The sequence below is a fragment of the Podarcis pityusensis genome (assembly GCF_964106645.2).
Source record: "Podarcis pityusensis genome assembly, chromosome: 17".
Classification (NCBI taxonomy): domain Eukaryota; kingdom Metazoa; phylum Chordata; class Lepidosauria; order Squamata; family Lacertidae; genus Podarcis; species Podarcis pityusensis.
In genome coordinates this window covers 42,301,879-42,329,070 of record NC_138042.1, presented here as the reverse complement: position 1 = coordinate 42,329,070, position 27,192 = coordinate 42,301,879, and the positions used below count along the sequence as shown (strand labels likewise).

The following is a 27,192-nucleotide window of genomic DNA, read 5'->3' as shown; positions in this document are numbered from 1 at the left end:
ATATAAGCCACACCCAAATATAAGCTGCACCTTTAAAATTCGGGGGGGGGGAGGGGAGAGAGAATACCCAAATATAAGCCACTCCCTTAAAATTCTGCGGGCACTCACACCCATTCTGTTTTAACGTATGTCTGTTTCAGCAGCGGTATCATAAAACCCAATTTTTGTAGGGTCGCAAAACTTTTCACGGTCGAAATTTGGAAAAAAAGTGAGGCTTATATTCAGACCAATACAGTAATAGTTTTTATATAGAATTCCCTGAGAACCACTGCCATGTCATGGATCACATCCATGTCCACACACCCCTGTCCACCCAGTGCTTTTTGGAGCCCTGCCTTTCCTGTATCTATTTGTTCTGTGAAATACTAGGAGGCCATGGATCTGAGATTCTTGCGCAATGGGGTTGGACCTTTGAGTTGAGGGTAATGAAGGTTTTTGGAAACACCATCGGAAAATCTAGAGGACGTTTATTTCTTATCATTGCCTTTGGTCCATCTTGGCAGGGAAGTGATGTGGTCTGTAACTGTGTACTGGGCAGTTTGCAGCTGTAATTCTTGTAAAAGTTATGTTCAATGTGCATAAAAAGCTATGTTTGTGTGCCTCGTGTATGAAACTTAATAGTTTACATTTGCAGAGAACTGTAGCAAGTGCAAAAGGCGCATGCACAAAGCTGTGAAAAAAGGGTGGAGTCTTTTTTCCAATATTATGTAAACTGAACCCATCCCTGGATCTCTCTCTGAGGCTGCCAGCATATTGAAGAAGCAAGTTGCTTATCTGAATCTCTCTCTGAGGCCAGAGAGAATAAGTAAGAACCCTAAATAAAACTGGGCTGCATTGCTGGTTGCTTAACAGCAGCGTACTGATTTGTATTTGCAACTTTTTTTGGTAACAAGCTTCAAGATAGTTTGCAGAAAACCCTCGAACTCCTTCCTTGGTGTGGAGCTGAGTGATGCCTACTCGGCACAAGCTCCAGAGCAGGGGATTCCACAAAATCCAGAGCGGGCATCTCTCAGAACCCCGGTTCCCCACGGCGGCGCCAGGAAGCCCCGGACCTGGGACTTTGGCAGGGCAGCCCGCGCCCAGGCGCGCCGCCGAAGGCTTGCAAAGGAAGACTATTCAAGGGCAGCCTTCTTTTTGATCCCGCTAGCCCCGACGTTTGGAGAGCGTGCGCACAGCAGAGCGGGGCTGGCTCGCCTTAATAAGCATGCACACGATCGGGCTACCCCTCTTTCTCCCAACCTCCCGCAGAGAGGCCGGCAACTCCCCCCCCCCCCCGGCCGCCTGTCTCTCCGCCGGGAAGCGGCCCTGGCAGTCCGAGGGAAGCGCGCGTCCAGGCCAGGCTCGCCTTCGCTCCGAGCAGGCCGAGGCAGGCAGGGCGGGCGGGCGGGGCGCTGCCGCCGCTGTCCTGGGCACAGGAAGCGGAAAGCGCCGCTGCAGCCGCGAGTCGGAGCCTGGAGCTGAGCCGGAGCAGGAGGAGGAGGCTGGCGCGTTGCGCGCTCCGTCCCCCGGGAGCTGCAGGATGGCACGGCGGCGGGCGAGAGGTCAGTCGCCTTCTTCCTTCTCCTCCTCCCTCTCCAGGGCGCGGCTTCTCCCACTCCTTCGCCGCCAGCCGGGCGCGATCCTCCTCGCAGAGCCCGGAGACGCGGGGCTGCTTTCGCCCTCGGCGCGCCGGGAGCCGCCCGGTGCGGGACTTGCGGGGAGACCCTCTCGCCTCTGCCTCCCGGTGCGCAGCTGGGTGAGAAGGGAGCGCGGCAGCCCGGCTCCCCCCGCCGCCCTCAGCCCGGCTGTACTTTCTGGCCCCGGGAGGAGAAGTGCCGGTCTGTGCGCCAGCCTCTCCCTTTCGCGGGAGGAGCAGGCCTGACTGCCGCTTCCCACGAGCCCGGGGCTGGGGGGGGGGGGCGGCGGCAGCGGCCGGGAACCGCAGCTTCAGAATTTGTGTTGCTTGAGCTCTGGGCTAGAACAAGTTGTCATCCGCTTTGCAGAGGAAAACCCACTGAGCTACTTTTTCTGCTAGCTTGGACGCATCCTTGCCATTGCATCTGGGCATGGGTTGCTTTTACCTCATGCTACAGACTGGTGCCAACTCTGGGGGTGCAAGCAGCATTAGCTGAGGCACCCTGTTTAATGAGTGGAGATGTAGCCTGATCTGCAGGGATCTGTAGGGAGAAGGGCAGCGATGAGTGCCTTCTGGTTGGGGCACTGTTGCTTGAAATTGCCTTGGGCACTTCGTGGCAATGGACCCCCAGCCCCAGGGGCCTTTTGCAAGGCCAGCAGGAAGCATGCAGGGCTGAGCGTCGCTGCTGCCTTCAAGCTGCAGTGTGCAACACCCACCCACCCTTGTCCACCCTTCCTGGGACAGTTGGGACCCTCTCCTGGAAAGTGAGAGCACTTTCAGGGAGCAGCATCCATCTGCTGTTTCTGCTTTCAAGCTGGAAAGGTGGCGGGGTGGGCAGGCAACAGTTTGGTCGGCTTGGCCAAGGCTATTCCGCTGCCTTTGCCATGCAGCTGCCAAACAACTTCCAGCCGTCTTCCCAACTTTGGAAGCTGGGAAGGACAGGGAGCGTGACTAACTGGATGCTGCTGGCATGGGAGGTCTCCAGGCTGACCCTTCGCGCCACCTTAGCCAGGTTGCTGGCAACCACTTCCTGCCCTTGGAGCTTTGGACTTTCAGCAGGGACAAATGTGTGGTTGCCGAGATGATCTCCACCCAGCTCTGCCGCTCCAGAGTTGGGAGGAAGGCTGGCTGCCTGTCGTGCTTACCAGGAGGTGCCACCGCAAGTTGCCATAGTGAGCCTGGCGAGGGGAATTGTTGAAGGCTGATTCCTCCCACATTCCTTCCTTTACAGGCACAGTTACTGCAAAGTGAATGGTGTTTTAGGGAGTCATTAACCAAAATAGGCTAATTCCAGGCAAAAGCCTTGAGCAACACCCTATCCTGGAGGTTGCTTGGAAACTTGGGCAGACGGCTAGTGCTGGTTATGATTTGGGATTGCAAGATTTCTTGCAGTAATGCTAGGTACTTTCTAAAGCCATTGTTTGATTGTATGAGTGAGTTCCATGTAGGAAATGCAAAAATATCAGCATGAAAAGACAATGAAAGAAATCAATCCACCGCACAAATACTTAGCTACACTGTGGGTTCTGGGTTATACACAAGTGTGTCTCAGAATCTGCTTAGATATTATGCATAGAATTAGGTTGCATGCAACCAGTGATTCAACAGGTCTTTCCTACAGTAGAGAAAATATTCCCTCGATGAATGGAAAGTGTGTTGCCCCGTAAAACTCTGGTGTTAAGTAAAAACAAGCTGTTTGATGCAAGTTCGAAAATACTGCATCTATAAGGTAGCCCTGTGTGCCAATTTAATAGTCTCAGTTGAGACAGTTTAGCTGGAAAAGACTGTATAAGCCTTAAGGAAGAAATCAGTTATGTTCAATTTTATGAAGGGAATATCCTTCAAAAACCTCTGAGCTTGTGCTGTTGGGTGCCTTTAGTAATGTATTGTTGTGAGTTACATCTGCCTAAGAAGAATATTATTACACTTTATTTTCATTTATTTGCATAACTTATTTACACAGTACCCTTAGTTAAAAGTAATGTCGTGGTAGTTCACAAAATATGCAGCTATAGCACCCAGGGTTTGGGAAGGAAGGTGGAAAAACCTTACAAATGCCTAGGTGAGTTGATGTTTTGCCTCTTGCTGTAAATCTGCTGAAATAGCTGGTCCCTGATGGAACTCGGAAGGGAGATCATTCCTCAAGGTGGGCGCCATCACAGCTGCTGTCTGGACCACGTAGGTAATAAACTAAATTGGGCATCATCAAGATGAAGCTTGTCTCGTTTTACCAGCTGACTACAGAAATGGTGGTAGAAGAGATACCTAGGTCCATTTCATTCAAAAGCTTATAACAGAAACAGCTCCAGAGAGGTTGATATGTTAGTCTGTTAAAGCAATCAGGGGGAAAATGTCTTGTGTGACTTCAAAGACCAACTGAAAATTTATTGTGCCATAAGCTTTCATAGAGAAGAGCGATTCAGCTCTAGTGCTCAGTGTTTAATTCTTGAGGGTGTAAAGCAGTTCTGCTTTTCAGCAGAGGGCAGCAGCTGCAGGATAGTCCCGCATTACACACACAAGTTGCAGATGGATGTTAATAATTGGTGGCAAAACACACTCGGGTTTGGTTAGGGTGCTTTTGCGTACAGAATAGAGACTGGAATAAGCAGCGCAAACACTTTTTTCAGAAGTTCTTTATGAAAGCACTAATATTAACAATGTTAGAATCTTAAGCAACATTAATGCATCTGATGTCCATGAAACCTTATAGTAACAGTGCAGTCCTTTACTCAGAAATAGAATAATAGAATTGTAGATTTGGAAGGTAGGCAAAGGGTCATCCAGTCTAACCCTCTGCAATGCAGGAATCAAGATACTAGATACTTTAGTACTGCTTCTTTGCTGAGTGAATTGCAGGTGACCACCCAGTGTGAGAATAAGCAGCACTTGAACCCATGGCCTTCAGAGATGCTGGCAAGCTCTTTAACCGCCAGACCACTTTGCCTCTCATAGTTTTCACTATATTCATTGACACCAAATGTCACAAGATTATTTGTTGTTCTAATAAATATTTGTAATGCTTCCCAACCAATTTAACGCCTAAACTTTATATTTTTAGATTTTTAGTTAAGCTTCCAGCTTCCCTCTCCAATGCAGACCAAGGTGATTTCAGCGCTTTCTGTCATTGCCTACACTGAATCATATATTGGCTTAATAAACTAAGATATGAATGAGCCTTTTGCTTCTTACATGTAGCTCCTTTGCCCCTCCCTTTGCGATGTGAGCTGTCAAGTCAGGAAGCGTCAAAGAACTATAGTTCCCCATTTAATCTGAACCGGGGGACTGCGGTTACCAGCTATGAAACAAGGCAAGATATAGAACCAAATTTAAACCATGGTTTACAGTGCAATTATGTATGATAAGCAACTTAGCTCAGTTGGTTAGAGCATGGTGCAGACGTGTTCACTCAAAAGTAAGTCTCACTGAGTTGAGTAGAGCTTACTCCCAGAATAGCGAGTCTCGGATAATAGCCTGGCTTGTTCCAAATCATGCTTCAGACAAAATGGTAATTATGGCTAATTATAGACTTCTTGTTTTGATTGTTCATGACACAAAGGGAGGACCAAAAGAGCTATTTGCATGGGCAGAAGTCTTGTTGGTTCGTATCTCAGCTTACTGAGCAGAGATGATTATCCAAACCATTGTGGTCTGGTTCACACAGAATGCTGGTTCAGAGATGGTTTAGGTTGACATGCATAGACCACAGTGAACCTTAAATTAGTTTGACATTTTACTTGTAGTTCTACCAGGTGATCAATAAGAAAGGCTTTGCCTCATTGCCTTGGCAGGTCCTGAGTGATACAGCAGGGTTGTGTTTTGATTAGTGTCTCCAGAGTCCTGGCTGCAGCATTCTGATAACAGACCCTTCTCTTGGTTGTGACCCTCACTCTAAATGTATCCTGACTTTATACTGTCTCAGTGATATTTTTTTAAAACAAGTTTATCCACCTTGTATGCAGTTTCTTTGCCCGCTACATGGTCATTTCATTTTTTGGTCTTATTTTATGTATGGGCCATTGTAAAACACAACCTTCCTTCAGTCGTCTCCCCCCCCCCCCTCAGTCATCTTTTGAACACATTAAACAAAACCAAAAGCTTTTGAAAATCGCAATGATTACTTCCTAAATTCAGATGCTGCCCTTCCAGTGTGCAAGGTAAAAATCACCAATCCAAGATTAAGAAAATGCACAAGAGAAACCTCAAATTGAACAACAGCATGTTGCATGGTATAGTGCTATACTGATCAGAGTTCAGCAGATCTAGGTGTGACTTCATCCTCTTTATTCATATGTTCAGATAGTTAAGGGCCAAATTGCATGGAAACTTCAGCAGATGTAACAATCGTCCTCTCATCGTGAGAAAAAATTCTGAGAAATTCTACCTGGACTGCATTTTCAAGCCCGTTTCCCGGCTCTGTCTGGGAAAATCCAGACATATGGCAGCCCTATTTTCAACACACAACTATTAAAGGCACCCCAGGTTCAGAGTGTTTGAATATTAATCCCCAAAAGCAGGAAAAGCACCACTGCAGGAGAACCTAGTATTTGTTTGTGTTTAATAGTCCATCTCATTATTAATATTTACTTTCCTAGGTTTATGTTGAAGATGCTTCCCTAGAACTGAAGACTGAAATTACTGTTCTCTCAAAATTTTGGGCGGATTATCGAAAATCGGAGTCAACCACCAAAACGCTTTCTTCGGACTTAGTGGCCTGCTTGGGTGCCTTTGTCTTCTGTTCCCCGGCTTCTCTTCCACCATGGATACTGAGTCAACCTACTCTGGATATTCCCACTATTCAGGTCACTCCAAAAAGGCCCAGAGACAAGGGTATGAATACTTTCATCGCAGATCTGGTCTAGAATCTGCCTTCTTCCTTCAGTTGTGTAATGAAACTTTTGTACTGCTTGACACTTGTTTGTCTTGGTGAATGCTCCAGCACAAATCCACAAAAAGAGCGCACGGTCTATGAGAGAGCCCTGAATGCTTTCTTTGCTTATTGTGTGTCTGGTTCCACACAGGACTGGAATGGGGATAGCTGTGGCCCTTCAGATGTTCTTGGGAGTCCAGCATCCATCAGTACCAGCCAGCATGGCCAATGGTCCGGGTAATGAGAATTATAGTCCAGCAAAATCTGAAGGGCCACAGGTTCCCCACCCGTGATATAGGGGATAGGATGTTGCCTTTTCATTATAATGCTTTTGACCCACATAGTCAGGATACCTCATTCCCTTTGCCATCTTCCATCATATTGCCACTTTCTGCAATACCTAAGGCCCCAGCTACACAATTCCCAGAGTTCCCTAGGAAGAGGGATTGACTGTTAGTGGAATTAGGTATCCCCTTAAGGTTGTGGCCCTGCATTTGCTGTAGCAGCAGAACCACGGCAAAACATTGCCCCCTGCTCCCAACTCAGTCTCCTCAGACAAATACCATGGTGAGAGGGATTCAAAGGTACCAAGAGATCAAGGCGAACCAACAGAGGCTTATTACCCCTCTCCTTTTCCCAACATAGGTCATTATGCAAGTGACCAAGGCTGTCTCATTGCCAAAAGTAGGCCTGAATCTCACTTGTAACAGAGCTAGAAAAGTTTCCTCCTCCAAGGGTGCCTGGAGTTGTCTTATAAATATTCCCTTTTTAAAATTATATTTTATTCCATGTCACCATTTTAAACAATTTTGTATTTTCCCTTATTTTTGTCGACTTCCTACCCCATTTCCCAAGAAGTTGTTGTTTCTCCCCTTCTGTTGCATCCTGTATTCTATAATCAGATCATAACCACAATATTATAATCTAATTACTTCTGCTGCTCATAGCTCAAATCCTGCTCATGAGTTCATCATGCTGTAATCTTTATTTAAATAGTCCAAAAAGGCATCCGTTCTTCCATAAGGCCTATAAATCTTCCTGTTTGCTGCAGAAGTTTGAAGTAGCCCAGTAGTTCCCAGTTAGGGGTCCGGGGACCCTGGGGGTCTGTGGAATGCACCCAGGGGGGTCTGCGGCCCCATCCCTTGCCTCCCCCCAACTGATTTTTTGTCATTTTTTGCATGGTGTCAGGGCTGCCTCAAGTCTCAGCTCACAAAAGACCAACGCCTATCTCTTCTTATATACAAAAGTGTTTATTGCAGTTCATTGTTTGCTTCACATCCGAGGCGCGCAGCCCTACGTCTGTTACGCTTAGACCGCTGAAGTCCCCTCTGAATCAGTCCCTCCCCTGCACCAGTTTAAGAGGCTTGCGCTGCTCCACCTCTTCCTCTCTTTCCTTTTCCGCAGGGTCTTCCTGCCCGCTGGGGTTTTGCCCCTCCTGGATTCCTCTGACGCGGAATCCCCAGACTGCTCTTGCCCCCTCCTGCGGGCTTTGGGACCTGGCCCCTCCTCCGGGCTCCCTGTACTTCCGCGCGCCTCTACATTTGAACTTGGCGCGCGCGCCCAACCTCTAACCTTCCTTTTGACAGTTACACTACTCCCTTCACTACTCCCCTCCCCTTCCGGGAGGGTGGCTTGCTCCGACCTCCCTCCCTTCTCTGCTGCCGGAGCTGCTTCCCCTGATACACTGAAACCTCCACCCCCTTCGCTGCACTCTGGCGGGGAGGCTGGTCCTGACGCCCAGCTGCCACTTTGGGATCCCCCGCTGGCCCCCTGCTCCTGACACGTCCCCCCTGGGGCTCCCCTGGCCTTGACCACCGGCGCCCCCTTCTGGGAATCCTCTGATTCGCTGGAAAGACTCATGGAATCTCTTGAGTCATTGTCATCCTCTTCCTCGCTGTCCTGGGATTCATCCCCATCGCTCTCCATCTCCTGCCTACCCTGTGCCTCTGTCCCTGAACCCCTGACACATGGTAATATCAAATTTTTATGTTTGTTTTAGCACTGTTTATGTCTGTTTTGGCACTGTTCGATTTTTCAATATATTGGCCAAAATCGGTTTTGAAATCGCACTGTTATAACAATTTTGACCTGGCAATACGCAGCAATATATCACTTCTCACGCAAGGGAGAGCAGGGCAGCTGATTTCAAGGCACTGCCGATATCACACAATGTTCTCAGCACGCTGCTGATCTGAGCTGCCTTCCCTCACGCTGACGGAGAACAGGGCAGCTGATCACCCTCACTTCAAGGCACCGTGGCACTACCTTCCCCTGGCACTGGCAGCTTTCCTTCGTCAGCCCCTAATAAGGAAACAGATTAGGGATGCGCGACATCTGGTTTTCAACATCGTGCTATATCAGCAGCTAAACATCGTGATATTCTGCTACATCGCTGGACATATATACAGTGGATGCTCGGGTTGCGAATGTGATCCAGGCGGGATGCACGTTCGCAACCCGCAGTGTCTGCAACCTCAGCGGCGTGTCTGCGCATGCGCAGGTTGCAATTTGGCGCTTCTGCACATGCACAAAGTGTGATTTAGCGCTTTTGCGCATGTGCGACCACCAAAACCCAGATGTAACCCATTCCGGTACTTCCGGTACTGCCAAGGTAACTACCATAGAGTTATCAAAATTATCAAAAAGTTTGGGGGGGAGTGTCCGTGGCTTGGCTTTTGAAAAATCGGGGGTCCTCAGTAATTAGCTAACTGGGAACCACAGACGTAGCATAATTCCCTGCCCCAGATTTTCTATAAAACGTATTTCCAAAGGGGCTTGCTGTAACTGGTGCTTGTTGGTTTGAGTGATTCCTTTTAAAGTCCGTTTGAAGTTTGCAGAGGAAGAAACTGCTCTGTTTTCAGCAAGTGGTTTGAATTCAATCAGATTCCTGTAAAACTGGCTTCAGCTGCCCATTGGCTGATCTGTGCTTAGAACATGCCCCTTTGGAGACAGGCTTCCAGCCCCAGTGGGGGTCCCTGTAAGGAACATTCCTGATAGCCCCTTCATAGACGCCTCTGTACCTTCCCCACGGCTGACGTCACATAGAACGTTAGGAGTGCGGCAATTGGACATGGTGTGGCCTTGCAGGCCAAACTGGGACTTGTGCCAGGTTTAATTAAGCTTGTCCAGTCCACACTACATCTAACAATTTGTGGGGGTGGGAAATCCCAGAAGTGTCATTCTTTCAAGTGGTGCCCGTTATCAATGCATATCAAAATGACTATGTATTATAAAACAACTATTTAAACAAAATTTTCAGTCACATGTCCAACTTACCACATAAAAACAAGATTCCAAAGAATCTCTTGGACTTCCCTCCTCCCCTTTGTGGGACCTATTGTTAATCATTTCCTCCTGCATCTTTTATGATAATCCAACTTCTTTTACCTCTCCATTATGTCTAAAATTCACCATTAAACTACAAGTGGTATTCCAATCCTACTAATGATTTTAACTGTTGTCAGGGGTTCAGGAGCAGAGGCAAGGGCAAGGGAGGAAACAGAGAGCGAGGGAGAGGAGGCAGAAGAAAAGATGAGTGATGACGACGACCCGAGATCTCCGAGTCTTTCCAGTGAATCAGAAGATTCACAGAAAGGAGCACCAGTGGCCAGGGCAAGGGGGGAGCCTAGGGGGACACCCCAGGAAGATAGAGCCAGAGGGGACTCAGAGGGGAGCAGTTGGAAATCAGGACCAGCGTCACCGCCAGAGAGCAGGGAAGAGGAAGGGCGCCAGGGATCAAGCGCTGGCAGCTCACAACAGGGGGGAGGGCACGAGTCAGGAGTGGCCACACCTCCATCGGGGAGCGAAGAAACGGTCAGACGGAAGGTGGAAGGTTGGGCGCGCGTGCCAAGTTCAAATGCACAGGAAGGTGGCGCAGTAGGCAGCCCGGAAAGGGAGCCAGGTCCTAAAGCCCGCCGAAAGGAGGGAGAAGAGTCAGGGGGGTCAGCGTCAGAGGAATCCCGGAAGGAAGAGACCCCGGGGGGCAGAGGGACCCAGAGAAGAACAGTCAGGCGGAAAAGGTGGAGCAAGGCTAGGATATTAAGTTGGTGTACAAGGGGCGGAGACTCAGATGGAGCTTCGCCGATCTAACCATGAGACGTAGAGTTGCACGCAGCAGCTTGAGAATGGAAACTGTAACTCAATAAAGACTTTTATTTAATGATCGCTGGCTAGCGTGATCCTCTGTGAGCTAGGATCTGGAAGCAGCTCTGACAGTAAGCTCCATCCCTAGATTGTGGGCATCTACGTCCTCGCGGAGAGGAGAGAAAGCGGGTGCCTACTAGCGAGCTCACGAACGGCAGACAACATGACGGCCGAACAGCAGATAGTGGAACTCAGAGAAGCAGTGACACGACTGAATGCCGAGGCTCTTGCATCCAGGAAGAGAGAGGAGGACGCAGCTGCCGCCTACAGGGATCTCCAGGTCAGGTTGGAAGTGCTTACGAAGCAAGGGCAACTGACACCCAAACCGGAGGGGATTGGGTTGGGGAGACGAACAGGCGGTCTGGTCTCTCACTTCGATGGGAATTTGCAACAGTACCCCAACTTTAGAGCAGATGTAATGTGTGCACTGCAACTGCTGAACAAAGACTTTAGAGATGAGCAAGAGAAGGTGGGATTCATCATGTCCCATTTGCATGGAGATGCTAAAGCATGGCTGCGCAATTTGTGGAGAGATAAGGATCCGGCGCTCCAAAATGCGGATGCCTTTATTAAAGCGATGGATGGGTGCTTTTTATCAAGCATTGACGTGGATCTTGCTCGGCAGCAGATACATGGACTGAAGCAAGGGAGGGCCAGCGTAAGGCAGTACCATGCCCGCTTTTTCGCTTTGGTCAGTGCCCTGGAATGGGACAGAGATTCGGCTCCTGTAAGAGACCTGTTTTGGGAGGGATTGCACGGCTCGGTTAAAGATGAAATTGCGAGGGGGGAGAGACCCCGGACCACGCAGGAGATCGTTCAGAGGGCGCTGGCGGTGGGGGTGCGGCTGGAAGGACGTCCGTGGAGCAGGGACGAAGGGCGTGGAGGGCGCGAACCAGCCAGAGGCTCCTCCTTCCTTCCCAGAGAAGCAGCGCGTGCGCAATCCACGCCTCCGCCAGGAGGAGGAGCGGAACCTATGGAGGTTGGAGGTGCAAGGGCTCAGTCAGCAGCCAGAGCCCTAGCACCGGCAGCAGTGAAAGCGAAGCCTCCTAGAGGGAACAGGAAGTGTTACATCTGCGATGATCCACAGCATATGGCGAAAGAGTGTCCCCAGAGGCTCCACAAGCACACTGCAGCCTCAGCAATGGTAACTGCAGCAACGCAGCAAGGACAACCACAGCAGGGAAACGAAGGAGTCTGGTTGGAGGAAGAGGCACTGGGGCCCAGCCAGACGTGTCAGTGAAGCAGTCCCCAGAGATTTTACAGCCCATGGACCCCCTCCCGCCCAAACCGGTAGTGAAGCTCACCGCGTCGCTCCAGCTGCCCAATGGAATCACCATGGACGTGCCAATCACCATTGACTCCGGAAGCAATGCGGACTTTATAGGGCAGGACTTTGTCGACCGGCACGCTATACAGTTGCTGCCTGCCACGCTGCCCCTGCAGGTTGTCACGGTGGATGGCAGGGAGCTGCTAGGGGGGCAAGTGGTGAAGCAGACGCCACCAATGGTGATGCGACTTGGGAATCACAGGGAAATCATCAGCTTCAATGTCACTCAACTATCGGACACGCCCATTGTATTGGGCATGAGTTGGCTGGACAAGCACAGCCCGACGCTGGCTTGGTACCAGAGGCAGCTGACCTTCGGCTCTTCCTTTTGCGCTGAACACTGCATCGTGCCCAGGCAGGAAGGAGGGGAAGAGGAGTCACAGCTGCAGCTAGGCACGCTGCAAGCGGTTCCCCACAAGTACGCAGAATTTTTGGAGGTTTTCTGCGAGAAAGAGGCAGACAGGCTACCCCCCCACAGACCATATGACTGCAAAATTGACCTGCTGCCGGGGGCGGCGCTGCCCAAAGGGAAGCTGTATTCCATGTCTGAGGACGAACTGCAGGAACTCAAAGAGTTCATAGATCATAATTTGGAGCGCGGTTTCATCCGAGAGTCCAAGGCAGCGGGGGGCAGTCCGGTATTCTTTGTTAAGAAGCGGGACACGCCCCAAAAAAGACTTGTAGTGGACTTTCGCATCTTGAACAGTGTGACCAAGCCATCGGACTTCCCCATGCCCCGAATCGACGACCTCCTCGCAAAGGTACGGAAGGGCAGAGTGTTCACCAAGTTGGACCTGCGAGGGGCATACAACCTCATTCGCATGCGGGAGGGAGATGAGTGGAAGACAGCCATGTTCACGCCCCTGGGCACCTACGAATATAGAGTTATGCCTTTTGGATTGCAAAATGGCTCCCACGTTTTTCAAGCTTTCATGCATCACGTGTTGGCGGGGCTCCTCTACAAGACGTGCGTCTGTTTCTTGGATGACATCCTGATCTTTTCGGAATCGCAGCAGGAGCATGACAGACACGTCAAGGAAGTGCTGAGCAGGCTACAGCAACATAGGCTTTACGCCAAGCTGGAGAAGTGCCAATTCGACGTGACCGAGGTGGATTTCCTGGGCTACAAGTTGTCTGATAAAGGGCTCGCCATGGACAGCGCCAAGGTCCGAGCAGTGTTGGATTGGAAAAGCCCACGCAACCGGAAGGAGGTCCAACGGTTTGTCGGCTTCGCGAACTTCTATCGCAAGTTTATCAAAGGCTTTGCGATGCAGACAGCGGCCATCACGGACACGCTCAGCTCCAAGAAAAAGAAGTTCATCTGGACAGAGCAGGCGGAGCAGTCCTTTCAGGCACTCAAGCGTCTCTTCGCGTCGGAAGAGCAGCTGCTTCATGTCAACCCCAGCAGGCCGATGAGGGTGGAGACAGACGCTTCGGACAGAGCCGTGGGAGCAGTCCTGCTGCAGAAAGACCCGCAGGGGGTTTGGAGGCCGGGAGCGTTTTACTCAAGGAAGCTCAGCAAGTCCGAACAGAACTACACCATCTGGGACAGGGAGTTGCTGGCCATTCATGCAGCGTTCAAAGCGTGGAGGCACTTCCTGATCGGCGCCAAGCACACGGTGCAGGTCTGCACGGACCACAAGAATCTAGAGCACTGGCGCACGGCACAGTTCCTGAACCAGAGGCAGATACGTTGGGCTGAGTTCTTTGCGAATTTCGACTTCCGAATAGAGTATGTCCCGGGGGACACCAACATCATGGCGGATGCTCTCTCCCGTAAGCCACAGTATCTGGAGGAGGCAACGCCAGCGGCCGCCATGCACATCTTCGCACCGACAGTGTGGGCGTGCGCGGCGGCGACAGTTGACCTGGATGTGGTGCGACGAGCGTTGCAGGATGACTCCTTCGCGCAAGCAAAGATGGCAGAGGTGCACAGGGGCACGGCAGCGACCGACGAGTTCCAGCTGCGAGATGGTTTGCTCATCCGTAAAGGGGCCATCTACGTGCCGGGATACGAACTTCGCGCCAAGGTACTGCAGCAGCTGCACGACGCGCCCACTGCCGGGCACTTTGGCAAGGAGAAGACGGTGGAATTAGTAGCCAGAGACTTCTGGTGGCCCGGAATGAGAGGGGAAGTCGCGGACTACGTGGCGAGGTGTGACACCTGCCAGAGGTCCAAACCAGTGCACAGACCGCCGGCCGGACTGCTGGAACCGCTGCAAACTCCGTTCGAGCCATGGGAGAGAGTGGCCCTGGACTTTGTCACGGATCTGCCCAGCTCGAGGGGCAAGACGGCTGTGCTGGTGGTGGTGGATTTGTTCTCCAAGATGGCACATTTCATTCCGTGTGCGAAGGTGGCCACGGCGGAACAAACCGCCAAACTGTTCATAGACCACGTGTTCAAGGTTCACGGTCTGCCGCGGTCTATTCTGTCCGACCGAGGGCGACAGTTCATCTCGAACTTCTGGCAGAGGCTGATGGGCTTCCTGAACGTCAAGATCAACCTGGCGTCGGCTAGACACCCGCAGACCAACGGGCAAGCGGAGCGGGTCAATGCCATCATGCAGCAGTACCTGAGATGTTATGCGAATCAACAGCCTGCGACGTGGGTGGATTACCTGCCTCTCGCCGAGTTCGCCTACAACAACACGAAGCACGTGTCCACGGGGGTCACGCCGTTCTTCGCCAACAACGGGAGGCACCCTAGAACCTTCCCGGGACTGGAAAGAATGGGGGAGGGGGAGCCGCAGACAGCAGATGCGTTCGCGTCGGAGTTGCAGGAGGTCCACGATCAGCTGCGGCGGCACCTGGAGCTGGCTAAACACGCATACAAGGTACAAGCGGACAAACACAGAAGGGTTGGCGAAGAGATCCATGTGGGAGACTGGGTCTGGTTAGCAGCCCACGCAGTGCCGGCCAGGTCGTTGGCGAAGAAGAAACTAGGGCATAAACAACTGGGGCCCTACCAAGTCGACGAACAGGTCAACCCGGTGGCTTTCAGGCTGGTTCTTCCGGAGGGTTCCAGAATGCATCCGGTGTTCCACAGATCGGTGCTCACTCCCTACAAGGCACCTCACAGGTTTCAGGAACCAGGAACGGCACCGGGTCCGCTCCGAGAGAGAACCGGGCAAGGGGGAGTGGCACAGGAGGAGCGCATCAACGAAGTCACGGAGATTTTGGACTCCAGATGGGGGGAAGAGGGGGTAGAATACCTTCTCGCCAAGGAGGGCACCTCGGCCAGTGCCAACAGCTGGGTGCCGGGCTACGCTTTAGACGAACCTCTGCTCAAAGAAGAGTTTCATGCCCTCTTCCCACATAGGCCAATGCCAGCAGACTTTTTCGACGACTGGCTTTTCACGCCCACGCTTTCAGCCAGCACGTTCCGGGGGTTCGACTCGGACGAGGAACCGACACGAGACGCCCGTTCCCCAGAGGGGTCACCCTCGGGATCTGCTTCAGAACCCTCGTATTGGTGGGATGATCGACCAGAGGAGCAGTTCCGCAGAAGGTGGCTGGAGGGTCCAGGACGAGCAACGTCTCCAGAAGGCAACGAGGGAGAGACGGACATGGACGTTTTCGGGGACGACCCGGGTTTCGAGCACGGCGGCACAGAGATGGAAGCGGAGGTGACCGTCGTCAACGAGAGCAGGGAGGAAGAACCGGAAGACTTCGGATGGCGGCCCGCCACGGGAAGCGAACTGTATCCGACATTCGTCCCCCTGACACGGCAGCACCCAGATCCCGCACAGGAAGGAGGGGAGGGGGGAAGAGGGGGCTTCGAGGGGGGGATGGATGTCAGGGGTTCAGGAGCAGAGGCAAGGGCAAGGGAGGAAACAGAGAGCGAGGGAGAGGAGGCAGAAGAAAAGATGAGTGATGACGACGACCCGAGATCTCCGAGTCTTTCCAGTGAATCAGAAGATTCACAGAAAGGAGCACCAGTGGCCAGGGCAAGGGGGGAGCCTAGGGGGACACCCCAGGAAGATAGAGCCAGAGGGGACTCAGAGGGGAGCAGTTGGAAATCAGGACCAGCGTCACCGCCAGAGAGCAGGGAAGAGGAAGGGCGCCAGGGATCAAGCGCTGGCAGCTCACAACAGGGGGGAGGGCACGAGTCAGGAGTGGCCACACCTCCATCGGGGAGCGAAGAAACGGTCAGACGGAAGGTGGAAGGTTGGGCGCGCGTGCCAAGTTCAAATGCACAGGAAGGTGGCGCAGTAGGCAGCCCGGAAAGGGAGCCAGGTCCTAAAGCCCGCCGAAAGGAGGGAGAAGAGTCAGGGGGGTCAGCGTCAGCGTCAGAGGAATCCCGGAAGGAAGAGACCCCGGGGGGCAGAGGGACCCAGAGAAGAACAGTCAGGCGGAAAAGGTGGAGCAAGGCTAGGATATTAAGTTGGTGTACAAGGGGCGGAGACTCAGATGGAGCTTCGCCGATCTAACCATGAGACGTAGAGTTGCACGCAGCAGCTTGAGAATGGAAACTGTAACTCAATAAAGACTTTTATTTAATGATCGCTGGCTAGCGTGATCCTCTGTGAGCTAGGATCTGGAAGCAGCTCTGACAACTGTTTACAATGGTTTTTAAGATAAGTTACAAATTTTCCCCATTCCTTATTAAATTTTTGGTCTTCCTGATTTCTGATTCTTCTCTGCTAGGAGCTTTATCGTCTTTCCATCTCTAAACAAGCTTTTTTTCAACTCCTCACTCTCTCTGATCCACCTGGTCTCTCTCTATACTTTTTGTGCAGAATCACTTCCCAATGGCTTTTCTCGTAATCTGCGCCCTTCTCTCCATTTCACTAAGTTTCTCTCCCTACTCTCTTACTTGGTTCCATGTCCATTGATCCATTTTTCCCTTTTCAACTTTGACAAAAGAAAAAAAAATATGACAGTTAACTATATAGTTTCAGAAGTCCATAGGCCCCCTTGAATTTAGACATAGTCTCTCAGGGGATGGGGTTTCTGTGCTACTTGACTTGCCTGAGTCTTTATCTGTTTTACTACAGGAGACGTAATTCTTTACAGGTGGGTAACAAGATACTTGTTTCAAGTGGTGTTGATTATCATTAAGGATCGAGCAGGAGTATTCTGAAACAAATAATTTTCTTTTCTGCCAACTCTCTCTGACCCTCCTCTCTCTTTTTTTTTTTAAAGCAATTTATTAAATTTTACAATAAAAATAAACATGACAATGTAACCTTGATCTTAACATATTTTCACATTTTCTTTGGACTTCCTCACATCCCCCGCTCCCATTTTCATCGTTAAAACATTTTGTCAGCAATTTATCATCTTATTTAAATTCTTATATCCCTTCTATATTTCATAATCATATAATTTTCAAAAGGAGCTAAATTTCACAATCTTACTTATTTTCTTAAAAACTTCTAAATTTAGTGGTGCTCAGTTATTTTGATCTAGCATCTTATTTAGCATTCACTCAAGTTACAATACTTTTGCAAATAGTTCTTAAATTTCTTCCAGTCCTCCTCAATCCTCTCTTCTCCCAGGTCACGGATTCTGCCGGTCATTTCAGCCAGTTCCATGTAGTCTATCAGTTGTATCTGCCATTCTTCCAGTGTGGGTAGATCTTGAGTTTTCCAATGTTTTGCGAGAAGTATCCTTGCTGCTGTTGTTGCATACATAAAAAATGTCTGGTCCTTCTTTGCCACCCCTTGGCCGACAATACCCAAAAGGAAAGCCTCTGGTTTCTTAGTGAAGGTATATTTAAATACCTTTTTCAGTTCATTATAAATCATTTCCCAGAACGCCTTCACTTTAGGGCAAGTCCACCAGAGGTGGAAGAACGTTCCCTCACACTCTTTACATTTCCAACACTTATTATCAGACAGGTGGTAAATTTTAGCAAGTTTGACTGGGGTCATATACCATCTATAAATCATTTTCATTACATTTTCTTTCAGGGCGTTACATGCAGTAAATTTCAGTCCATTACTCCACAACCTCTCCCAGTCCTCAAACATGATATTATGCCCAATGTCCTGTGCCCACCTTATCATAGCCGACTTAACCGTTTCCTCTTGTGTATTCCATTTCAACAGCAAGTTATACATCCTTGAAAGTACCTTAATCTTTGGTTCTAACAATTCTGTTTCTAGTTTCGATTTCTCCACCTGGAACCCTAGTTTCTTATCATTTTTAAAAACTTCTTTAATCTGAGCGTAATGTAACCAATCTCGCACTTTGTCTTTCATTTTCTCCAGACTCTGCAATTTCCAATTGTCTCCATCCTTTTCTAATATTTCCCAATATTTTGGCCATTTAGCCTCCATATTGGGTCTTTTTCGGGCCTTCTGACCCTCCTCTCTCTTTACCTTTTGTGCAGAATCACTTCCCAGTAGCTGTTCCCTTAACTTGTACCTTCCCTCTATGTCACTTAAGTTTCTCTCTTTGAGTGCTGTCCTAACTCTCTTACTTTGTTCCCCATCCCTTGAAACAATAATCTCTACCAAGCAGTGGCATAGCATGGGGGGGGGCTGAGGGGGCCATTGCCCTAGGCCCAGTTTATTTTTGGGGGGAAGGGCACATCATGGCGCCTTGCCGTGTCTCGAGCTGTTGTGTCCTTGAAGCAACAGGCGTACAGCCTGGCCCCTGCGAACCCAGCACTGCTTTTGCGAGCGGCGCTGCTTGCAGGGAGGGCACCGTGAGCTATTGTGTTCTTTTCGTGGCTCCCTCCAGCTGGGAAGGGGAGCTGAGAAGAATGCCCAGCATCATTTTTGTGACTCTTGCAAAACAACGCTGGACTCACGGGGCGCCGTCAGTGTGTCTGTTTTGCAGCACTGGGCAGGGCAGGGGTCGCTCTGGTGGCATGCCCTGCCCCCATAGCCCTCCCCACCCACGGCACATTTTTTTGAGGGGGCACAATGCCCACACACCCTTCCCCACGCCCCTGCCTGTCCCTGGTGGCAATCAGGGATGCAGTGCCGCTGCTACCAAGAAAACGCCCTAACCCTGAGCCTTGCTCGGAAGAAATGTTAAAAGGAAAATACATATCCTTTGAAATGTAAGCTACCAAATAACGCAGTACACAGACACCATCAGTCAAAAGATCTGAATTTGTATTGGCCATCATTATATACCGGGAATAAGTGTTCTGGAATCTGTTCCTTCAGTGCTAGAGAGGAACACTTTCTTGCTTCTTCTAACCCCCATGGTTAACTGCTAGTCACAGGGATGCCCAAGTGAGGAAGATAAATTAAGTCAACAGCTGCTTTCGGTAAGTTACTGGCCAAAGCCATAGGCAATCAAGTAAATGTTGGACTTGTAGGGTATTAGCTATTCTGCCTAATACTAAGGCTTCAGTATCTGAAGAAGTGTGCATACACACGAAAGCTCATACCAATAACAAACTTAGTTGGTCTCTAAGGTGCTACTGGAAGGAATTTTTTTATTTTGTTTCAAAAAAGGTCTCAGGCAGTTCTGAGGGAGGGAAAAGTTACTTTGTCATACGTAAATTTGTCAGCTCAAGAAACTAAAGAAAAGTTTTTTAAAAGAAATGAAATTATACCATTGAAATGCTGGGCTTTCCCCAGATTGACAGCCCCAGTGCAGTACAACTTACTGCCCGACCAGAAGTTCTCTGTCTTGGATATGTTTTGAACCTTGGACAAGAGAGAAATTTAAGATTTGGCTGCCAGCGATGGTTAGCGTATGTGTGGGTTGGTGCGAGATTCCAGTTCTGTACAGATGGGAGAATTTGAGCCTGCCAAGACTCTCATCTGCTGCGGCTTCTCTTGTGGGGTGTGTGTGTGTTTGTGTATATAGACTCCTAAGTGAGAGCTGTCAACCAGATTCCAGAATATTTGAAGGGCTTGCCATGCAATGTCCTCAGAAGTGCTTGTTGGAGGCAGCAGATTATGGATGACCTGTTGCCAGTGAGGTCACCAAAGGTTAATGAAATAAGATCTCCTCAGATCTTCCTTACTGAGGTGATACTTCACAGCAATGCTATTCCGCACTTCCCTCATAATCTTCTTAAACCTCCTGAGGAATTGGGTGGCTCTGCAACGTGGCCCTTTCTCTTCTTGGGAACACTTGAAAAGCCTTTGCATGCCAATTTATTTTATTTCATTGACATTTTTGTGTGTGTGTGTGTGTGTGTGTGTGTATGCAGTGCTATTTCTCTAGAAAAAGAGGTGCCGGAACTCACCATGAACTCATTCTCTTAGAATATCAAGAGGTACTGGATCTGAGTTCTGACAAGTTCTGTCTGAAAAAATGCCCTGTGTATGTCTGCTTTTATACTGTTCATTGAAGGACAGAACAATCAGCATGTGAAACATTTTCTCCTTTTTATTTTTTAAATGGAAAAAGAAGTCGGGACAGGCACAAATCACCACGAAGTAAAGATGGAAGCCGATCAGAGAAATCTGTTACCATTCAAGCGCCAACAGCAGAGCCATTGCTGGGGAATGATTCTTCTCGGGCAGAAGAAGCTCAGGTAAGGAGTGAGGAAGGTGAGCAGCAGAATATGGGCTGCAGGTGCAGGATTTTGTGGGCAGTGAATATCTTGGCACCTTGCTATTATTACTGTTGCTGTAAATGTGTTTTTCAGGCTAATGTCATTCAGGCAGGTGTGGCAGCAATATGCTTAGAGTAACTCTTGATTTTGTTGCTGACATGCTCCTGATATGACATTTTTATGGCAAAGGCTGTCACAGAATTGCCTTGGAAGCTTTAGAAGCTATCAGCTGATCATGCCTACCTTCAAAGGTTGCAGACTGGGAATATTTAAATGTGCCTAAATGCTTTTGACCAGTGATCCAGTGTCCGGTTGTAATCTGAGTTATTCTTGACACAGGATGCTGCACTATAAATAGCACATATTTGAAAAATATTTTTCAACTGATATGTCTGGGTGGACTGACTGCTAATGGCTTCCATAGGATCTGATGCTTTCTGACTGCAAACAAAAATAGCACAACTCATTTCTCCTGTACCGCTCACTAGAGACTTCAGAACTCATTCACATTCTCTCTCTGTCTGTCTCTCTCTTTCTCTCTTACACACACTCTTCTGCCTTGTTGCAGTAATCTCTGGTGAGGCCCACTTGGATGGGAATCTTGTTATTTGAATCTAACAGATGTTCAGTTTCTTTGCCACTCCTGGTAAACCTGACTTTTAAACAAAAAAGCCAACCAGGCCCTTAGGAGAGTAGTCAAACAACCAAATGTGTCTTGGACCTGACAGCCAAGGTAATTCAGTTCAGCCTTGGACATGCATTTGAGAGATTGCCTCACCTCTGCCTCAGACTGCCTTGAACTTGCCTTGGGCGAGTCTTTTGCCATCTTTAAAAATAAGACTTCCAATGGCTTGCCTTAAAGAAAATGTGCTTTTCAGTTTTGGAAGGGCTGTGGAAAAGTTTACCAGTATGCAAGATTCACCTTGCATATGGTACCTTGCAAAAGTTCTCTAATCCAAAAATGTTTTGCAAATTGCTGAAGGGCAAAGGGGAAGCAGTGGCTGGCTTATTGCCATCTTTCTGTGTAGTTTCATTGGCCTTTGGCTAAGATGACGTGGGGAGAAAGATCTACCAATTATATGTACCATTGGAAGTTTACTGCAATTTGCAGAGCACTGGAGTAAGCGAAAGACCTTTGGCAATCTAATTTCCTAAATGGCAGCTCTATTTCAGATCCATACTTGGCAGACCAAATGTCTTGACACCTAGAACAGGAGTACATGGGCACAGCACAACATTGGTGATGATACCTGACACTATATTTGGTAAACATTGCAAGATAAAAAGCTTCTGCCACTGGCTACGTGTTATGTCTACAGTGGCAAAGGAAACTTCCCAGGGAGTAGAGTGTTGGATGATCCAGGTTTAAATCCTCAGCCATGAAAATCCTTAGGGATGTTGATTAGCCCAAAGCTAATCATGCCCTATCTCAGAACTAGCTGATATGATAAAATGGATGAGGGACCGAAACAATGGCAGCGTTTGCACATCCTAAAAAACTAGACTGTCTATGAATAAGTCTGATGACTCCTTCCCTGGAGAGAATGGAATAAACAAACAGAACTCTTGGATTCCCATTTTGTGGCTCCCTAAGCCACAAACTTGAGCCATAGTTTGGTGTTGACTTGTTGATCATGGCTTGTTGGGGAGCAGCAAACCATGGTCCATGGTTCAGATGTAATGGGAGGCCAAGACTTCCTGGTTTGTGTATCCTGCTCACACTACAGGAGGAACAAAGTACTGTATGAGCTATCAGGCAATGTGTGCTCTGCTTGCTCTTAGTAAAAAGGTAAAGGGACCCCTGACCATTAGTCCAGTCGTGGCCGACTCTGGGGTTGCGACGCTCATCTCGTTTATTGGCCAAGGGAGCCGGCGTACAGCTTCCGGGTCTTGTGGCCAGCATGACTAAGCCGCTTCTGGCGAACCAGAGCAGCGCACGGAAATGCCATTTACCTTCCTGCCAGAGAGGTACCTATTTATCTACTTGCACTTTGACGTGCTTTCGAACTGCTAGGTTGGCAGGAGCAGGGAGCGAGCAACGGGGATTCGAACCGCCGACCTTCTGATCGGCAAGTCCTAGGCTCTGTGGTTTAACCCACAGCGCCACCCGCGTCCCTTCTTAGTAAACCACGCTAAACCCAAAAGATTGGCTTTATTGTGATGTGCAAACATGTATGTTCTCCTAGGAGGAATGCAGGAATAATTATTTTTAACAATAGTGTATAATGATGACATCTCACACGTTTTTTTGGTAATTAGTGTATTAGGCCTATTACAGTGGTACCTCGGGTTACAGATGCTTCAGGTTACAGACACTTCAGGTTACAGACTCTGCTAACCCACAATAGTACCTCGGGTTAAGAACTTTGCTTCAGGATGAGAACAGAAATCGTGCGACGGCAGCGGGAAGCCCCATTAGCTAAAGTGGTACCTCAGGTCAAGAACAGTTTCAGGTTAAGAACGGACCTCCGGAACGAATTAAGTTCTTAACCCGAGGTACTACTGTAATTGTTCTTCCTCATAACAATATCTTTTAACTATGTGACTCGTCAACTGACCAAATCTTTTTTGACCACTTAGATGTCAAATATAACTACTGAGGGATGAGTAACTGGCTGAGATGTTCCCCCCCATTTTAAAGTGAAGTATGCTCTTCACAAAAGTAAAGCTAACAGTGAGAGTATGGGAGGGAAGCTGTGTGGTTTACTGTTATCCCAGGTGGCTATGAGGACAGTCAACTGAGGAAATCGGGAAACATCCTATGGAAAGGCTTTTGCCTATTTCTCCAGGGCATCCTATTCAGCGTGGGGAAGCCATACATGCAGAGGGCATAGCTTGCTCTGGTCTCTTGTCAGCTGTGTGGGTTCATCTTGACTGGGGGATTGGAGGCCCTGAACTAGCCCTCTTCGCCTGCAAAACGAGGGCCATCTGAAAGTGTCCTGACTATAGGAGTTGCTTATGAACGTGTTCTCTTCTTTTCTGCTTAGGATGACAACTGGGGTGAGACCACAACTGCCATCACAGGTACCTCTGAACATAGCATGTCCCAGGAGGACATTTCCAGGATCAGCAAGGACTTGGAGGACAGCGTTGGCGTGGAGTGCAAGCGCTATTTTCTCTTGACGTTGGCTGCTGTTCTGGGACTCCTCGTCTTCCTCACCCCTGTTGCCTTCATTCTGCTCCCGCAGATCCTGCGGAGGACTGAGTTAGAGCCATGTGGCACTGCTTGTGAGGGACTCTTCATCTCTGTGGCTTTCAAACTCCTCATCCTCTTGATTGGCACCTGGGCTCTCTTCTTCCGCCAGCCCAAGGCTGACCTCCCCAGGGTGTTTGTCTTTCGCACCCTCATTTTGGTCCTCTTATTTCTGCTGGTGTTTTCTTACTGGCTCTTTTATGGCGTCCGCATTTTGGAATCCAAGGACATCAATTACCAGGGGATTGTACAGTTTGCTGTGTCGCTGGTGGACGCTCTTCTTTTTGTCCACTATCTCGCCATTGTGGTGCTGGAACTGAGGCAGCTGCAACCAATGTTCACGGTCAAGGTGGTTCGATCGACGGACGGAGAATCACGCTATTATAGCCTGGGACACTTGAGGTAGGTCAAAGCAGATTTGGGAAGCCAGAGCAGCAATTTGCATTTAATCTCTGCTTCCTGCTTTATTTTTTAAAGGTGGAGGTTTTTTTATTTAATAGATACAAAACTTAAACTGAAGCCAGAAGAGAAACAGAATTCGTCAAGCTGGACGAATCTCCCCTTTTTAATTTTGGTCTTTAGCTCAATTTCTGCAGCCCATTTACATGTACAGTCATACCTCGGAAGTCGAATGGAATCAGTTCCGGAAGTCCGTTCAACTTCCAAAATATTCGGAAACCAACGCACAGCTTCCGATTGGCTGCAGGAAGCTCCTGCAGCCAATCGAAAGCAGCAGAAGTTGCATCGGACGTTTGGGTTCCAAAGAACGTTTGCAAACCGGAACACTCACTTCCAGGTTTGCGGCATTTGGGAGCCAAAACGTTCAACTTGCAAGGCGTTCGGGATCCAAGGTACGACTGTAGTTCCTTCACAAGTTTTGCTGGTGTTTGTTGAAAACAGCTTCAGCTTGTTTTAAGTTGTGTAAGAACCCCATTTTTAGGCTCCCCACCTTGCCTCTGTGTGGGATCTAGCCCTGGTCACAGATTTGCGTCCGTGTGTGGGATTAAATGCATGTAGCAGGAGTAGGACTGGACCTCCTGGCCCTGCCCCCCACGTCATGAACCCCCTAGCTGCATAGTGGCCCATGCATATAGCGCCAATGTCCGAAAAAAGAGAGCCCTTCCCTCATTGGTTTCCATGCAGTTTGGGACTACCTACTGCACAAGCTCTTTCTTCCTTCTCTGGTGGGGGCAGGATACCCTTGAAAGCACTGGGCAGCCTCTTACCTGAGAACTTTGAAAGTGTGGTTGTCGGCTGTCTCTCTCACTCTCAGCCAGCACTGCAAACAAGGTGGCATTGGGTGGTGAAGTTCTCTGTCCTTTACAGTTTCGCAGCTGTACAATCTAAAGGTAGTAAAGGAGGTGTGGCAGCAACATGGAGCTGCAACCCGGTGGTGCTGCTTAGTAAGCATGCAAGGTTAGAAGCTTAATATCTGTTCTGAATGGAAGGCGCACCAGTTGGTGAGGAACAAAAATGCCATGTTCTGTCAGTTTGGTTAGACCAGGAAGGGAACAGTAGGCTTTCCAGAGGTTGGATTCCATCTCCCTTCAGCCCCAGCTTGCAAGGCCAATTGTCAGAGATAGTGGGGCTTAGAGTCCAAAAACATCTGGAGGAAGAGCCCCATGTCACTGGACAGCAGCTGTGGTGTTGAATGTTTGAATACTCACCTGGATAAAATGCTGTCTCCATATCCAAAGCCTGGCATGTTGAGGAAAAGGTTAACCTAGAACCTTCTCTGTGATTTTGTGTGTGTTATGTTTTAGCACTATTTTATTGCATTTTGTTCCTATGTTTTACACACACCCCCCCCACACAGGGTTTGCATATAACAGTTCTTAACAGCTTTGGACTTCTGGGCTCCCCCCCCCCCCCATATTAAGACATGATCTGCAGATTATGCTGATTACATACCTGGACTGTACCATTTCAGATTGTAGGATGTATGGGGTTAAGCATCCCATGTAAAATATTTTATTTATGTAGTAAACTAGCACATTAGAACGAGTGCTATACTTGTAGCCCTTGCTGTGATGTGTTCAGTTTATTACATCTGGGAAGTCTATACATGAGGAAACGCTCAGAAAGTTGTCTTCCCCCAAGCTCGCACACATGCCATCTGAAATGGAATTGCCCAAATTCTGCCGCCACACTTCGTGCAGTAATATGTAACATCAGCATTTAGATGAACCTGTTTAAACAAAAAGCAAAAAACTGGCAAAGGATGAATCAGTCTAAACTCTGGGTGGCTACCATACCAGCTGGGGTGAAATTGAGCTGAAGCTGTGCTCTTTTTGTGTGTGTCCTCGTTTTCTTCTCTATCCCCCCCAAAGTGGGTTGCTCCAGAGAAGCACATCAGGTGTCGAGAGGCATAGTAAGGCTTGAATCAGATTTGCTGTAGCTCAGGAGAAATCATAAGCTGCAGTTGGCAATGGGGAACAAAAGGGACAGAGGGAAAATCTCATTCTTTGAATGAGCAATGGAGGGTGTTGTAATAAGAGGTTGCATGAACCATAAAATTGCATTTGGCTTCAGAACATTTTCACACAAGGTTTTTCAGGTATACACCGAAAACCACGTAACAGGCACATGTATAATCCAAGTACACATGAGCGAGCCAGGATTGGCTGCAGTTTTCTGTTGTCTGTACGTTTGCCGACAAACCTGTCTATGCCTCTACTTATTCTGGACTATTACTTTGGTACATTACCAACCTTCAAGAGGGTGTACCTTTGTTTTCTAGTCTTTCAATCCGTCATTTTCTCCTCTGCCCGTTGTCCATTCATGATAGTCTAGATGCCTCAGAGGAATAATGGGTTAGAGAGATGCACAGTATATTTGTCTGTAAACACGAATGACAAAAGTTCCCTTCAGGTATTACTGTCTTGGAAACTGGGCTGTGTGCTTAAGCCCTGACCCAGAGGTACACATTACAGTGGTACCTTGGGTTACAAACGCTTCAGGTTACATACTCTTCAGGTTACAGACTCTGCTAACCCAGAAATAGTGCTTCAGGTTAAGAACTTTGCTTCAGGATAAGAACAGAAATTGGGCTCCGGCGGCGCGGCGGCAGCAGAAGGCCCCATTAGCTAAAGTGGTCTTCAGGTTAAGAACAGTTTCAGGTTAAGAACGAACCTCTGGAACAAATTAAGTACTTAACCCAAGGTACCACTGTAGTGTCTCAGCCCCTCACACGATGAGAGTGGTGTGCCTTTTGTGTCTATGAAGGCTTCCAATACAATTGAGAACCTTAATCTTGTGAGGTTCTCAATTAAGTGGGCTAAATGCGTGGCCCCACTGTGCTTCTGTTGCCTCTTCAGGTCAGTAATTCCTGAAAAGAGCTACGCTTTCAGGCAGTGTATGAAATTCCCCAGGTGCCACGCACGGGTCCAATTGCACCTGTGTGGAGATTTTTGGGCACCAGGTTGCAACTGACATCTCCGTCAAGCCAGCAAAAGACACACGCCTGGGTGTCCTCCATCATTACATCAAGGAAAGTAAGTGCAGGGCTGAGTACAGATCTATTTCACTGTGCTGTAGCCTTTCCACAGGCCACCCAAACGGAACTCACAGACCA

The 27,192-nt window shown here is 48.9% G+C and overlaps 1 protein-coding gene across 6 annotated transcripts in view; it reads left to right on the top strand.

Annotated features, from left to right (window-relative positions):
- Positions 1-27,192, top strand: part of VANGL1 (VANGL planar cell polarity protein 1) — a 78,554-nt gene that overhangs the window by 23,191 nt on the left and 28,171 nt on the right. For 2 of the 6 annotated variants that reach the window (XM_080987166.1, XM_080987171.1), the window contains exons 3-5: positions 6,208-6,442; positions 20,278-20,404; positions 23,413-24,020. In XM_080987166.1, coding sequence (XP_080843292.1) covers positions 6,372-6,442; positions 20,278-20,404; positions 23,413-24,020 — 806 coding nt within the window. In that variant the 5' untranslated portion in view covers positions 6,208-6,371. Of the gene's footprint in view, positions 1-1,451; positions 1,542-3,774; positions 3,798-4,693; positions 4,718-6,207; positions 6,443-20,277; positions 20,405-23,412; positions 24,021-27,192 lie in introns of those variants that run through there. The other 4 variants (XM_080987167.1, XM_080987168.1, XM_080987169.1 and 1 more) reach the window with 4 other exon arrangements.